General features: G+C 35.1%; 1 protein-coding gene across 3 annotated transcripts in view; it reads left to right on the forward strand.

Annotated features, from left to right (window-relative positions):
• LOC129256739 (early endosome antigen 1-like) overlaps nucleotides 1-16,771 on the forward strand; it is a 50,634-nt gene that overhangs the window by 25,191 nt on the left and 8,672 nt on the right. For 2 of the 3 annotated variants that reach the window (XM_064097679.1, XM_064097680.1), the window contains 14 exons: nucleotides 277-465; nucleotides 791-889; nucleotides 1,296-1,415; nucleotides 1,713-1,820; nucleotides 2,422-2,586; nucleotides 3,216-3,293; nucleotides 3,737-3,820; nucleotides 4,170-4,307; nucleotides 9,803-9,883; nucleotides 10,432-10,563; nucleotides 12,357-12,542; nucleotides 13,100-13,283; nucleotides 13,848-13,902; nucleotides 14,045-14,264. In XM_064097679.1, coding sequence (XP_063953749.1) covers nucleotides 277-465; nucleotides 791-889; nucleotides 1,296-1,415; nucleotides 1,713-1,820; nucleotides 2,422-2,586; nucleotides 3,216-3,293; nucleotides 3,737-3,820; nucleotides 4,170-4,307; nucleotides 9,803-9,883; nucleotides 10,432-10,563; nucleotides 12,357-12,542; nucleotides 13,100-13,283; nucleotides 13,848-13,902; nucleotides 14,045-14,264 — 1,839 coding nt within the window. The remainder of the gene's footprint in view (nucleotides 1-276; nucleotides 466-790; nucleotides 890-1,295; nucleotides 1,416-1,712; nucleotides 1,821-2,421; nucleotides 2,587-3,215; nucleotides 3,294-3,736; nucleotides 3,821-4,169; nucleotides 4,308-9,802; nucleotides 9,884-10,431; nucleotides 10,564-12,356; nucleotides 12,543-13,099; nucleotides 13,284-13,847; nucleotides 13,903-14,044; nucleotides 14,265-16,771) is intronic. The other variant, XM_064097681.1, reaches the window with a different exon arrangement.

Consider the following 16,771-nt stretch of genomic DNA (forward strand, 5'->3'; position numbering starts at 1 on the left):
TCTGAATCGAGATAACCCTGCTGCGCTGAATGACCTACTTTTTCTGATGCCACGCGCTCAGCGCGCGGAACGCGTAGTACTTGCACCATCATGATCTTTGACATAAATGATGGAATAGTGCACTATTCCATCATTTATGGCACGGAATAGCAATTTTTCTTCAGTGGGCATTTCATTTCCAACATCATCACAAAATAGTGAGAATATGTTTGGTCACATACATGATTTAATGTATGTAGGATATAATGCTCAATATCATGTTACTGTTCTTTTTAGACATTCAAAGATCTGACATCATGTGAGTCTAAGCTAGCTCAGACAGAAGCTTCTCTTCAAAGCACTCAGGATCAATTAGCTTCCACCAACAGCAGTTTAGCTAAAACAAAAGAAGAACTGTGCTCCACCATGGAAAGCCTGGAGTCTAAGTCTACTGAGTTATCAGACCTCAAAACAAATAGTGAAAAGGTAAGGGGGACACATTCAAATTATAGAGGAGAGAGTAATACTATTTATTAGATTGATTATGAGAGCCCTTTCAGTACATGCTGCCAGAATCAATAGCTTTTATTTAATCAGTTTCAAATGTTTAATTTCATTCCTTCAGTAATTTTTCAAGAAACATATTGTATTTCATGATATAATTTTGACCTTAGTCCCTCTTCAGAGTTTTAATCATCTTGTATGTATATTTTATTTAAAAAATATCTATGTATTTTGTTTATTCCCCAATTTTAGAAACAACCTTAATCCTATGAAAAATGTTACCAAATTCATATTTCCCCCATTGCAGTCGATTGGTGAAAGCAAAGCCACAATATCAAGATTACAGCAGGAGAGAGAGGAGGTAGCATCAAAACTTAATTCCTCTAATGCACAACTTCAAAATCAGGTAAGTTCTTGAAGCAATCTACAAGGTACTTATACAGTATGGCTGTACTTTAATCATATTACAGGGGTTTTCTCTGCTATTAGCCTTAAAGATTAAAAGTCATCACATAAATGTTTTCTTTGCTATGATTAATCACAGCATAGAATCAAAACATTTTGACAACTTTCTTCTTTGAATAATAAAATAGACTCAGTCTGGGTGAACACCATTCATCTTTATTCTGTCTCATCCACTTTTTATTTTTCTAGCCAGTTTAATGCCAACGATACTCCACAATAAATAAAGAATTGCACTTTTTATTTTATTTCAGTTAACAATGGTGACGGAAGAAAAGAATAATCTTCAAGAAACTTTTAATTTTCAACCATACTTCACAATAAATCAATGAATTTATATTTTATTTCAGTTAACAGTGGTGATGGAAGAAAAGAATAATCTTCAAGAAACTTTGAATTCTCGAGACACTACTCTGCAAGACAAGGAACAGATCATCAAACAACAAGAAGAACAACATGCACAAGAAAAGGTTTGAACATTCCAATTTTGTCTGTCTCTCTGTGCCTTCTACCCTTCTTCTTTTCTCTTTTCTTTCCCTTCATTTCCCTTCCCGTTCTCCATCTTTCTGTTTCTCCATATCATTTTTTTTTATTCAATCTTCAATTTTCTGGTTTTGTCTTCCAGTATAGCTTCTTCCTTTGCTAATATAAAACAAAGTGTTATGTTGATAAATAAACTTTCCTTTTTTAATCCTGTCCCAAACTTTTGTGATGTAACCATTATCATTTTTATGATTGCTTTGCATTTTTCTCTCCTATGTTTTCAGACCAAGTTCACAGAAGAGATGACTAACAAGCTGACTTGTGAGCAAGCTAAAGTCTCAGAGTTAACCACTGTTCTTGATGCTACTCAGATGCAGCTTGTTGAAGCTAAGGTAGGTGTGTCATCATTGCAGAATAGTGTTCCATGAGGATTGTTCAGACATGGTTTAGGGAGCTCCTGCAAAATAATTGCTGCATGATGGCAGTAATGCTTTGAATGCAAAGTTAATGAAAACAGCACTGCTTTCTTGTTAATTACAGTCATAATGAATATGTTAAATGTGATTGGTGGGGATTTTCACTTGATTGCTAAGAAAGCATGGACACATGTTAGCAAACAACCAGAGGGCTTAAGGTCTTTCTGAGGGGCCTGGTAGTGACGACATATGTCCACCAAAGGGAACTAGTGCATCAAGAATCTGAATCAGATTGTCCAGAATCCAAAACCGTGCCATTCTGACACCTATGGCTTCCTGATATCTGAAGTTTTCAATACATTTTGTCTTTAATTTATTGTATAGCATTCTACAAACTCTTTAACTAATCCAGTGTCCATTATTATAACATAGTTTGAAACATGCTTATTTCAGCATAACTTTGATTTAATATGAAAAAAATCAGTTCATTCTAATTATTGAATGTTTTTGTATAAAATGATTCAAACTTTGCGTGCTATTGATAAAATTTTCATTTGATCTTGTTGAATTCATGTAGGCTGGATTAGCAGAGAAGACACAATCAGAGTTAGTTTTGACAGATAGAGTATCAGAGCTTGAAGCAAGCCGAGTCTCACTCCATGCCGATCTTACTGCTGAACAAAAGAAGACTGCTAGTTTGAAGAAACAAACAGAGCTTCAAGATGGTACACTTGCAGATAATGTAAGTGATTGATATATAATACATCCAATTTAATCGTTGAACATCCTGTTTCCATCCATTTACATAAAAAGTATTAGAATCAAGCATTTATAAAAATCTGTTTTTTTTTTACATATACCCTCTGAACAGGGAAACAATTTTTAAAAATCTAATATGTGTTAATAATATTTATAGAATGCTTAAAGGAAATCAGAGGCGTTTCTTTTAAGTATCAATAATCATTAACAATTTATCAATAGAGTATGAAAAAATAAAGGCAGAGCTCTTATTCTGTTTTAATTTTAAAGTTACAAGTGAATGAGAGATGTATATTTTTAAGATCATTATAGAAGATCAAATATAAATGTAGATAATGAAAGAAGACGTGTTCTCTTTTATGAATATTAGAAGGACAAAAAAAGAAAACATGGATAGAAGTCCTTACAATTTTCATTTATTTCATAGTCTGAGTGGATATGAAATTATTAAAATGCTGTGGCAATAATATTCATGGTTTCATAAGTTCTTTTGAAATTGATTATTCCATTATTGAAGACAAATAAAGTTGCAATGATATTTATGTAAAGAAAGCAGTGATTTATTGTTTGCTTTTCTCTGATTTTTAAAGAAATTATTTCTCAATATTTTAGATTGCCAAGTGTGAGCACCTGGAACAGCAGATCATCACCAAGGATAACATACAGAAAGATATGCAACAGAAGATTGAGGTAATGCACTATACATTACAGAACTTCAACCGTGTTGTGGTATCAACATTTAAATTTAACCACTGCATGATTTTGAAATGTTCAAGATAATATTGAAAGTATAAGTCTATATCGCGTTAACTTACATATAATCGTTATCAGGTATCGGGAATTAGAGCAAGGAAATTTCAGGTCGCTAAGTCAAAGGTCATTTAAAGTTAATGAACATAGTATTACAATGTTTTTTGGATGGATGGATTTTTTTTCAAATCTCTTTAGGAAAAATTATTCGTCTTAGTTTTTTTCAACAGCAATTTCTTAATTGATTACAAATGAATTGTATGCAATACCTCTTAGTCATTGTGTTTGATTTAAGGAAGCTTTGTGACAAGTTTTCATAATATAGAAATCTATTTTAACAATATGAAGATGATATAAAATATATCTTATCATTTCTCTCTCAGATATTAGAGAAAGATTTGGCAAAGGAATGTGAACTATGTAGGAATTATGAAATTCAAGTGGTTAAACTGGAATCCAAGATCAAGGTATGTGTATAAATTGAAATTATTATTTTATTCCATTATATTTCTTTTTCGGATTATTTTGTTTTCTTTTGTTTTCTGTTTGTGGAGTCACTTCACTTCACTGGGCATGGTGGCTCAGTAGTAGAGCATCCGCCTCATGAACGGGAGGTCTTGGGTTCGATCCTTGGCCGTGTCATTCCAAAGATTTTTAAAAATTGTACCTTCTGCCTTCTTGCTAGGTGCTCAGCATTTAGACTGGAGAAAGGTAATAATAACACTATGTTATACAGGGCCCGCTGGTAGAGCAGTTTCCCAACTGAAGTGGCTACCCTGGGTATGTTATTATTACGGCTTGTTGTTTTGTTTATAGGAGCATGGTGATAAATCTAGTGCTCTTCAGACAGAGGTTGAGAGTCTTCATACATCACTTACTAAGATAGAAGAAGACATAGAAGTTGTTAAAGGCAGTGAGGCTTCTCTTTTATGCAGTGTCAAAGGCTTGCAAGAGGTATCACTAATATTTTAATTTTCATTGATTTTTTATTTCAACTTTTTTAACTAATAGCCAGTATACATATGTCACATTGTACTGTTGCAGTGGATGTCTTTATACCAATATTTGGTAGATTGAATGATGATATTCATATGATACAGAATATTTGTAGACTGATGTGTGTTCAAGTCATGGTGCAAAGTCCCTTTGGATTTTATTGAAGATTCAACTTGAGAATGGTGCCTTAAATTCAGGTACAAGGAAGGAACCAATATGTACCCATTCTGATATGCATAAAATATCCATTATCTTAACTCAATATGTGATTGCTCCCATTATTCTGGTCCCCGTCTTACAAAGAGTCAAGATTGGACGGCCAGCAACGTCAAGATCTATTATGCATGTTTGTTCAAAATATTTTCTAGCCTTGATGTATATTCATGCATTCATTGTTTTCTTGAAAATTCACTGCGCTTCTCTTTGCATACAAAGGACATGGTGCAAATTTTTGTAGAAAAAAATGATGACACTGATGGATTTCCATAGATTTATGATTGATCGGATCAATTGTAACTCTTTGTAAGACGGGGCCCTGATGAAACCATACTTCCCAGGACATACAGCTTAGGGGTATTTGAAAGGTAAATTGACCCAACAATTTTGAGAAATTAGGATAAACTAGTCAAAGAGGGTTTGTGAGTAGCTGTTGTCTCACACATGCCCATGCCTCCCAAACAAGGATGTCACAGAAGTTGTAATGCAAATCTTAAGCTGTCTAGTAAGTAAAGATATGCACTATATGATACTTCCAAAATACCTGATGAATTCTGTACGCAAGATTCATTTTCTTTTATAGAGGAGCTTAAAACTAAGAACCTACAAGGAAAGTTTTTAGTGTCATTTGATGTTACTAGTTTATTCACAAATATTCCTTTAGATGAGACTATTGAACTTGCTGCTGATATTATTCTGAAGAATAACAATGATGTAAGTTTTAGTAAAGATGAACTGATTGAGTTGTTCAAATATGCTACCAAACAGACACATTTCCTATTCAATGGTGAAATGTATGACCAGATTGATGGAGTTGCTATGGGCTCTCCTCTTGCCCCTACACTGGCAAATCTATTTATGGGCCATCATGAAAAGAAATGGTTGGAAGAGTTTGAAGGACCCAATGTTCCATTCTATCGCAGATATGTAGACGATGTGTTTTGTATTTTTAACAATGAAGATGAGGTTCAAACCTTTCATGACTATTTGAACTCCAGGCATCCTAATATAAATTTCACTGTTGAAAAGGAAGAACATGGACAGTTGCCCTTTTTAGATATTTTAATCAACAATAGCACAGATGTTTACACTACTTCAGTCTTTCACAAGAAGAATTACACTGGATTGTATACAAATTTTCTCAGCTTCACCTGTTTAAAATACAAAACCGGATTGATTAGAACTTTGATAGATAGGGCATACAAAATTTGTAGTCACTCTCATCTCTTTGATGCTAGTATCGAGAATTTGAAAAAGGTGTTGAACAGAAATATGTACCCAGGTTGGTTGATCGAAAGGTCGTTGAACCAATACCTTCAAAACATCCAAAACCGAAACAATGGTCGGGAAAAAAAGACTACAAGATTTTTCAAGTTACCTTATATTGGTAAAGCATCAAAGGAACTTGAAAAGAGAATCAACATTATGGTTAAACAATATTGTCAAGATCTTCATATTACTCTTTCTTTCTCATCCTTCAAGCTCAGTTCTTTACTTTCTGTAAAAGATTCCATTCCCCAGGAGCTTCGTGCTCGTGTCATATACCAATTTACATGTGCAAGATGTAAAGCTCGCTATATTGGTCAAACCAAGCGTCATTATAAGACACGAGTACAGGAGCACCTGGGGAAGGACAAAAACTCCCATATCTGGAAACACCTGCAATCATCACCCCAATGCTTGTCAGAATGCAATACCCACTGTTTCAAAATTCTCGATACTGCTCAAACAGATTTTCAACTTAAAATAAAAGAAGGGCTTTTCATCAAATGGAAACAACCTCAACTAAACCAACAGGTGTACAATTACCAAATAATGTTATCCATTTAATTAACCCACCCCTATCTGATAAATCTATAGACACTGTAAAATTTTTTGCTTCACTCCATTTAATAATTGAATTCATTCCTTGTAATCTTATGTAACTACATTCTTGAAATTTTACTTGACATCCTAACTGTATAAATACCAATGACTCTGTTTGTAATTTTCAGGCTGATGATGAGGTGCAACACCTCGAAACATGTTCCGTTTATTAAAATGTTATGTTCTATTCTTTATTTTTGTATGCACTATATGTTTAAACAGAATGGCCCGTATTCTGATAGCAGGTTTAATTTAACCCTAGTCTAAAGTTAACCCTGGTTTAACTAAACCTCCTCTAAACCTCACCTCTGGTCTAAGTGTAGTTTAATTATTTTGGTATTCTGATAGCCAGGTTTAACTAAACCTGGGTTAAACCTGGGTTTAAAATTCTTTTTGGAAATAATCAGCCTCTTTTGACCAAGACTAACAACTTTTCGGTAAATTACTGCTGCAGGGGTGACTGCAACAAAGTTGAAAAAAATGTTACTAAAGTTGTTTTTTCTTGAAAATTTTGATTTTATGGAAACTATTTACAACTATTGTAGTAAAAGAAGAGCATTTATCACCCATATATGGTAAGAATTTTTATTCAGATTATCTATATTATTGTTAATTAAATTACCGAATCATTTCAATCCCAAACCGAGTGACTTGCACATTTTTTTGTGTATCAGTCCCATTTATTACTTTTCATGTATTGTTTGTCAAAATCTAAATTGAATAGATTCCTCTCGACATCTTTATTCTAACTTAAGTTGAAGTAGACCTAAGGGAAAACTTTTGTAACTTTTGAGATTAGTCTTGGGTCTAACATTAGGCCTAAATCTAGCCTAGGCCCAAGATCTACAACTAACATCCGTCTGTTTGGAGGAGAATTGAACATTGTTTTGACTTTTTTACTTTCCTGAAGGCTGAACGAAACGTAACTTTGTAATAGTCTAGACTGCCGTAGTGGAGCAACCGAGACTGAAGCTACATAGGCCTAGATCTAACGTTAGACTATTGCTTATTGGTCTAGGCCGAGAACATTCAGGACTTAGCCTGGCTTAGCCTTAGGACAGGGATAGATCTATTTAGATCTACATGTAGGTCTAGAATAGATCTGACTTAGATCAAAAGCTTCAGTCTCCGACTGTATTTTGGTTGTTCCGCTAAGTACGAGTACGACACTCGACAGTCTAACGTTATGTTGGCCTAGTCTCACCAATGTGATATGACAGTAAATCAATGTCAGAAACTTTTAAATAAATCCCCAGAAACGACGGTTATACCTGTCTACAGTGCTAGATCTATCGCTATGCATTGCTTGTCAACTACGCCTAAAGTTAGATCTAGTCCTAGACTAGACAGGAATAACCGTCGTTTCTGGGGATTTATTCAACAATTTCTGACATTTTACTATATGTATTTGTGAGTGAGCCAACGCAGTTCAGCGGAACAACCAAAATACAGAGACTGAAGCTTTTGGTCTAGTCCTAGACTAGAGACTCTAGTCTAGACATCTATGTAGATCTAGATCTACTCCTGTTACTTTTAGGTCCATCTGTTTGTTTGGAGGAGTTTTTATTTCATACATTTTGGGGACTTGTTTAGATCTAGGTTTCCAGGACTAGAAAACAGGCCTTAAACCTAGACCAACAGCTCAGTCTAGACTAGGGCCTAGATTTTGTAAGAATTTGATCTAGGCGGCCTAGCCTGTGCTTTCTTCTATTCATTCTAGATTCTATTTCTAGCCTAGCCGGTAGCCCTAACGTTAGGACAGGCTGATCTAGTCTACTTTTTGATCTAGAATTCTCTAACCTAGGCCTAGATCTAGATCTAGACTAATGACTTAGACTAAAATTTAGACCCTATCTAGAACTATATCAATCTAGGTGTACATAGTAATAGGTCTAGATCTAGAGACTTGTAGACTCTATCTCAATGTAGATTCTAGGTCTAAAAATAGTAAATGTAGGCTAGATCTAGTCTACTCATTTAACGTTAGGCCTGAAGGAAGTAGGCTAGGGATCTAGCATTGGATTATTTCTAGGACTAAAGGATCTTGATCTAGGCTTAGATCTAAAGCTAGGGGCTGTAGTTTGAGATCTAGAGTAGAGGTATAGCCCCCCCCCAAAAAAAAAAAAAAAAAAAAATAGAACTGAGCCCACAGCTACATGTAGTTATCTATGTAGCCAAACAATAGTTAGCATTGACCATTGCTCAAAACATACATTTCATGAGCATATAGGCCAATGTCATAAAATGAAGAAGTAGTTCAATCCACATCATGCTGTTTACACACTTATTGATTTGATATGCTGTTACCATGGCAACACATTTTCCAATATATGTCTTGCAGATCTATACCTCAAAATCAATGTGTGAGCCAACTTTTATAAGAATTGGTTGAAAACTAATAGAGGGGTTCAAACCACAAGATTTTCACCTAATTTCATTGTATAATATGTTGTTACCTTGGCAACACGATTTCTGATACAGACAAAAATAGTCTTGCACATCTTCAACTCAAGACTAATGTGTGTGCCAAATTTCCTGAGCATTGGTTGAAAAAAGATGAAGGAGTTCGAACTACAAGATTTTCACCTTATTTTCGTTATATAATATGTTGTTACCATGGCAAAACGATTTCTGATACACGCCAAAATATGTCTAGACATCTTTAACTCAAGACTAATGTGTGTGCCAAATTTTTAGGAGAATTGACCAGTTGAAAACTTATAAAGTAATTCAAATCACAAGATTTTCATCAAATTTTTGTTATTTTATTTGTTACCATGGCAACATTTTTTTATAAAGGCATAAAATATGTTTTGCACATCTTCACATCAAGACTAATGTTTGTGCCACATTTCATGAAAATTGGTCAAAAACTGAGGAAGTAGTTGGAATAGCAAGATTTATACATAATTTTTGCCATAATATACTGTTACCATGGCAACACAATTTCTGAAAAAGCAAAAAAAAAATTCTTACACCTCCTTACCTTAAGACCAATGTGTGTTCCAAATTTCATGAAATCGGTAAAATACTGAGGAAGAAGCTCGAATACAATATAGGTATAAACTCTAAAAATTTGTTGGCCATGATATGTTGGATTTAAACCAGGCTTAAACTACCCCCTGCGCGAGTTTAACTTTTTGAGGATTTATTACCACACTTAGACCAGGATTAACTTAAACCTTGCTATCGGAATACGAAACTTAAACCTAGGTTTAAATATGGCAGTTTATTACCACACTTAGACGAGGGTTAAGTTAAACCATGAGAATACGGGCCAATGAAATTACTGGATTCTCATACATTCATGGTCGTGAAAATAAGGCTCAATGTGATCTCTAACAGTTTTCTTTGACTTTACTATTTTCCAGATAAAAAGCTCCTTAGATCACAAAGTCACTTCACTAGAAAATACACTGCAAGATAAAGAGAAATCATTTAGTGAAGAAAAGGTAAGAGCAATTTTTATCTAGTGATAAAGACATAATTCACTTTAAACAGCTTCATAATTTTTTGATGGAAGTCTAATGTATATTTTATAAAGCAATTAGTTTATCTACTGATAGAATTCATGTAAATCTTAATCATCATTTTTTCCTTTCTGAAAATTTCTTAATTTCTTGTGAACTTATATTAAGACTAGAGCTTGTTAACATGCTGTTGTCTTTGCTGTATATTGGGAATTAGGTAAACTTAATTATTCTCTTCATATTTGTATTATTGTAGTGATCATGAAGTGTATGGATTTTAGGGGATGTTTTGTCACTTATCAAAAGAAATCTACTCAAATCTGTTTATTGAATTTATTCTAAGACGGTAATAATGAAAATTGTTCTTAAAATACTCTCTTTTTCTTTTTGTACAAGTGATAGTTAATGTGTTGTCTCTTACCATCTACATCTATAAAGTTGAGTGTGTTTGAATATCGTTTTCATTAAGGTATATTTCTATTTACCTCAAAATAAAAAATGTAAATAAAACGATTTTGTTTATATTGCAGGCTACTCTTACATCTAGCTTAGAGGAAGAGAGAAACACTGTGAGAGAACTGAGAGAGAGTCGAGATGGTTTCCAGTCAGAACTAGAACAAACAAAGACTTTACTTCAAACAGAGAAATCAGAAAGAGAAAAGGTAAAAATCACACAATTGTAAAAACATATATCGACAGCTTTAATGAAGAATGTTATTCCATATTCCATTCAGGTGTGTTTCTAGTAACAAGTGTTATATATCAATGAAAAGATTATTACAAATCAGTGAAATATTTTGCACTAAATATTCCACTCATATTGTAAAATCGTCATCTTACTCTCTCGATTGGATAAGCCAGAAGCTGAGGTCAAGGAATTTGTAAAATGGGACAGGATTTCTCTATATTTACTAACGTTAAATTCATTTCTAGTTGTTTTCACAGATCTGTGGCCAGCATATCATCCCGGGGGGGGGGGGGGGGCACTCAGTATATAATGCATAGTTGCTAGAAAATGAATGGCACATTGCGCCCAAATTCACACAAAGTTATAAGTTCTGGCAACTTGCTGTCGTTACTTTTTATGAAAATTGCCGTCATGCATTTGAAAACTTGATTCTTCGATGGCTATTTGAAGTTTATCGCACACGGTCGGTATTGATCATGGGCGCTGCCATTTTGTATTACCCGCCAGACCGTTTGCGCGTTGCAGTGGAGGAAACAGCGTGCACTCGGTGCGCGCGCGATGGCTGCATTCAATTCATGCATGCATGCAGGCGCTAGGATAACCCAGGGAACTCCGTTCGCGGGCGCGAGCTCCCTGGGTTAGCGCGCTAGGCGTGACTACGGTGATTTGTCAATACGGGAGTTCTTTCGTGCGAGCGAAAAAACAAGAAAAGTTTGTGAAAAATTATGGCTTTTCAACGGAAATTTCTTGATCGAGGTGAAGATGCGAGGGTGAAAGGGATCAACGCTTCAGTTTGTGAGAAATGGACTTGGAAGTGGGTTGAAAAATCAGTGGATGGAAGGGTGGCAAGTGAGTGCATATGGAAAATTGAGGAACCCGGTAAAGCTTACTGTACGTGGTGTAATAAGGAAGTCAAGTACGCGAATGGCGGCTGGAGCATGATCAAGCAGCACATGTATGATGCTCACAAGTTTTACTATAGAATTATTTAATGTACGTATTGTGCATTTGATTCAGAAATATTGAACTCAAAATGTCATAAACCTCTAACTTGTATAATTGAGAGGTATTGTTGCAAAGCGCATGCACTACCAATGAAAGTATATTTCCTGGTGAATTTAAGCACTTTGTGCCTCAGAAACACAATTCTTTCCCTTTTATACAGCAAATTCCAGGTACTTCATGGTGTTGAGGAGATGCCTTCTAGATCCTTTGAAAACCCCCAAATCCATGACCTTGCTGGACCCTCGGCCGTTAGGTGCGAGACTCTGGTCACTTCGCTCCCTACGTTCACAAAAAACAGATATTTTTTAAAAGGGCCACTCTCAGGCCTGTTGCCAGGTCAATCAATGATCAGAGTCCCATAACTCAGAGCTTAGCAATTGTTTGCAATAATTAGCAAAGATTACTATTTGCTATGGATTATACAGAGTGATTAATACAATCAGTCATAAATACCAAATCTATGATCAATCACTAGGCTTTGTGATAAAGGGTCCTTATTTGATGAATTTCTTAATCAACATTACAGTTGTAATAGTAGTAGTATTTCAAATGCATGCTCAAACTAGTGTAGTCGGAGATGTAAAATTATTTTGTTTTTATGATGAAATGCAATTTTATACTAGAAATAAAGTAATAACTTTATTCATTCAGTTCAAGAAGGTTATGAGTCTGTCAAAGAAGTTCATGTGTGAATCATAGACTGTCCGCATGTGAATGAAAGGCTGCTTATGCCAAATGCCTATCATTCCTTTCATATTGTAGGAAGTAAGCTCTCTACAAGATGCTAGACAACTACTGATCACTCAGAAGCTAGAACTACAATCTCAGCTGACAGAGAAAGATAATGAGCTATCTACTGCCCTTGCTGATCATGAAGAAACTAAACAAGTATCTAAGAAGGTTCAAAATATGCTACGGGAGGAGAGTGCTGCCTTACAAAGCAAACTGGTTAGAATACACTTCTTTCAACAAATGTTTATTATCTGAAAAAAAATGTTATTATCTGAAAACAAGTCAAAGTGAGTTAAGTTGTAATTAGCTGGTACAAAAATAAGGTAATTATTTTAATAAATTGTTCATTGTAAATTGATTGTGGTACACTCCAGTTATGCTAACATGATTAGAGTCCCTCTTTTTCAACACATACACTTTTACAACATTAAGGCTATATCTGATTAGGACAATTTATTAATAAAAATCAAAACTTACTGTCAAAATTTATGCTGCAAAAAATGAGATGATATAATTAGACTATGCAATGATTACTGGTTTATTAAATTATATAATAACTTTCATGACTTAAACACTGCATCATTCTGCTGAAGATGTTGATTCTTAATAAAAGAAAGTTGTAATCACTTCGCTCGATAAACTTTTTATTTTAAACCAAAAGGTTGATAAAATACGTGTTTGAGTATCATATGAGTACTAAAAATAAGTATTCTTAGAAATTATCTTTTGAAACTGATTGTTATGCTCTTTTGCTCTCCTCTTTTTCTCTTTAGGCAAGTGAAACACAAGCCAAGGTAGAAGCACAAGAAGAACGAGAGCGTGAAGAGCAACGTTACACTATGCAGCTAAGCGCCCTCAATGAGAACCTAGGTACATTACGTAGTGACATGATGCATGCTGATACACGCTGCAAAGAACTAGAGAAATCTGTAGAAGACATGAAAGGAGAAAAACATGGTAAATATAGTCTCAACTTTTAATCATTTAATCTCCTGTTTTTAAGCATGAAATGGGTTAAGACATGGAACCCTTTGCCAGAGATAACTCAGGCTAGATACTTTGGAAAATGTGTCTTGATCTGAATTCGAATTGTGTTAAAATGGTTAAACAAGTTTCATGGGTGAATATAGTGTTTTTTTTCTGTTTGATTTTCACAAAATAAGTGAAGCATTGTTTTGATAACTTAGGTGTACTGGTAGGACATGAACATCAATGTTGTTAGCTTAGCAATGGGTCTTGATTGCACAGTGCACCTCCAGGGTGTGTAGACCTACATAGTATGTGTGCAAGCCAAAATAAATGACTGGGATAATAGACTATATGCAAAGAGCTTAAGAGAAGTCATTGCAGTGTGATTATCACTCTAAAGGTGAAATATATTGTGAGATATGTGGGATCAACAAAGTATTTTATTGCTGTATAAAAGGAGATATGTCAATGTTCAGATCATACAAAACTTGTAACTGCTTTCTGTATGTGCAGGCCAATCACTACTCTCTCTCTCTCTCTCTTTGTGTTTAGTTATGGAGGCTACAATTCAGAATAGTCAAGATGAAAGGAGAGCCCTGCTGGAAAGGTATGACATTATTTTATTAAAATGGATATGAAATAGTTGAATGCAATGAAAGACAGATAACACACAGGACTAATTGTTGTAGTGAATAAAGTATCTTTGAATATCTTGCTGATTTATTTGATTTCTATTTATTTCTGCTTAGGTGCTTGACAAATGAGAAGGATGTTGAGAAGCTTCAAGCAAAGAATGCTGAATTAAGAAGAAAGCTTGATGATGCACAGGCAGCGATGCATGAGCTTGGTCGAGAAAATCAAGCTCTTCAAATCACTCAGACCAAAGCAATCGGAAGGAAATGGGCTGATGATAAGGAGGTTCTTAACTGCATGGCCTGTAGCAAATCTTTCTCACTATCTGTTAGAAAGGTAAGTATCTTCATCTTTCTTTGCAGTTATCTTTACAAAAATTGTTTTCAAACTTGATAATGATGAAAGCAATTTGGTCATAATATCTGATAAAAACTGTTTACATTAGACTCTTGCTGATGATGCTCATACAAAGTGTTTTTCATTCTTCGTATGCATGCAGATATTTTTTTAACTTCATTTTTGTCTCGCCTGCATAGCAGAGCGAGACTATAGGCGCCGCTTTTCCGACGGCGGCGGCGGCGTCAACATCAAATCTTAACCTAAGGTTAAGTTTTTGAAATTACATCATAACTTAGAAAGTATATGGACCTAGTTCATGAAACTTGAACATAAGGTTAATCAAGTATAACCTAATATCCTGCCTGAGTTTCAGGTCACGTGACCAATGTCAAAGGTCATTTAGGGTCAATAATCTTAGACCATGTTAGGAGAATTATTTTCAAAATCTTAACCGAAGGTTAAGTTTTTGAAATGACATCATAACTTAGAAAGTATATGGACCTAGTTCATGAAACTTGAACATAAGGTTAATCAAGTATTAGTGAACATCCTGCTCGAGTTTCAGGTCATGTGATCAAGGTCAAAGGTCATTTAGGGTCAATGAACTTTGGTCAAGTTGGGGGTATTTGTTGAATTACTATCATAACTTTGAAAATTTATGGATCTAGTTCATGAAACTCTGACATTAGGTTAATCAAGTATTAGTGAACATCCTGCCTGAGTTTCAGGTCACATGACCAAGGTCAAAGGTCATTTAGGGTCAATGAACTTTGGCCAAGTTGGGGTATTTGTTGAATTACCATCATAACTTTGAAAATTTACGGATCTAGTTCATGAAACTTGAACATTAGGTTAATCAAGTACCACTGAATATCCTGTGTGAGTTTCAGGTCACATGACCATGGTCAATGGTCATTTAAGGTCAATGAACTTTGGCCGTGTTGGGGATATTTGTTACATTATCGGATGGGAGAATTTGGAGGGAGAAGACGTGTTTTTGCTTTGCTCTGAATATTGTCAACAAATAGCCGAAAGTACTTGGAAATGACTGCTACATTTTACATTGTGTGAAAGCTAATTGGACACCAAAGCCAGTGATGTGATTTTTATTGTTTGACTTTTGAAGACTGCCACGTTATCGTCGGTAAGAACATTAATTTTCGTCAATTTTAATATTCAATCTTGTTTGAAAGTCAACATCACGCGCGAGATACTAACGCGCATCACTTAGACGCATATGACTTTACACTAAAAGGCATCTTTGAAGCGCAACATCCATCTCTATCCATCTCATCCAAATCAGGTCGGGTCAGTGTGACGTCATCGATAAACAGAGTATGCCAGGACCTAAGAAAAATCAATCCATAACGTTCGAAGATTTCATTGAAATCAAGTCTGAACTTCAAAAACTAAACAAATCACTAACATCACAACTCAATGAAATTAAATCTGGTCAAGATGAGCTTCGAAAATCTGCTGAGTTCTTTAGCGATAAAGTGGATGAGCTCACCTGCGAGGTGAAAAGGCTGAGTAGTGAGAATGCTTCTATGAAGAAAGAAAATGAGGATCTGAAAGCAAAGATGACGACACTTGAACACCAAGTGAATGATTTGGATCAATATCACAGAAGGATCAACTTAGAAGTGGCAGGTGTTCCTGAGAAGGAAGGTGAGAATGTGAGGGAGGCTGTCCTTCACGTCATGAAGAAAATTTCACCAGAGGTATCCAACGACGACATTGATGTGACACATCGACTTGGTCAGAGAAGAGAAGGTGGTCCAGCCAGACCAATCATCGTTAGATTCACGACCAGAAGGATTAGGGATACTCTATACTCAGGCCGGAAAAAACTGAGGGAAACATCAACCCGTCAACTGGGATTCTCAAGAGATGAAGGAAAGGTGTTTCTCAACGAAAATCTAGCCCCAGCTAAGAAGTCTCTCCTGAAGAAGGCGAATGACGAGAGAAAGAAGGCGGGCTACAAGTTCTTATGGACAGTGAATGGCACCATTCTGGTGAGGAAGGGCCCGAATGTTCCACCGGTTGCTATTCATCGAGAAGAGGATCTGAACAAAATTAAGTAAAACTCTCTTACGCATATATGTTTATATTATACTGGTGTTTTATGTAAATAATTATTGACTTTGATATGACTACGAACATTTCCAATGATTCCAATGATGTTATTAATGATATTGGTGCTAATAATGATGAACTTAAAATTGATTTAGATCCAAATGATGGGGCTTCGAGTGTCATATCCTCAAACTACTACACTCAGGCTTCAGCCAAAAACATTTTCAAAGGTTTACCTTCTTCCTGCTTGTCTATTTTACATCTAAATATCAGAAGCCTTAACAAGAATTTTGAACAATTTTGTTTATTTCTAGATAACTCAGGTGTTTCCCAAAATACAGTAATAGGTTTAACTGAGACATGGCTGTCAGATAAATATATTAATATGAATGCACTCCCAGGTTATGATATACTTACAAATAATCGTG

The sequence above is a fragment of the Lytechinus pictus genome, chromosome 3, assembly GCF_037042905.1.
Source record: "Lytechinus pictus isolate F3 Inbred chromosome 3, Lp3.0, whole genome shotgun sequence".
NCBI lineage: Eukaryota > Metazoa > Echinodermata > Echinoidea > Temnopleuroida > Toxopneustidae > Lytechinus > Lytechinus pictus.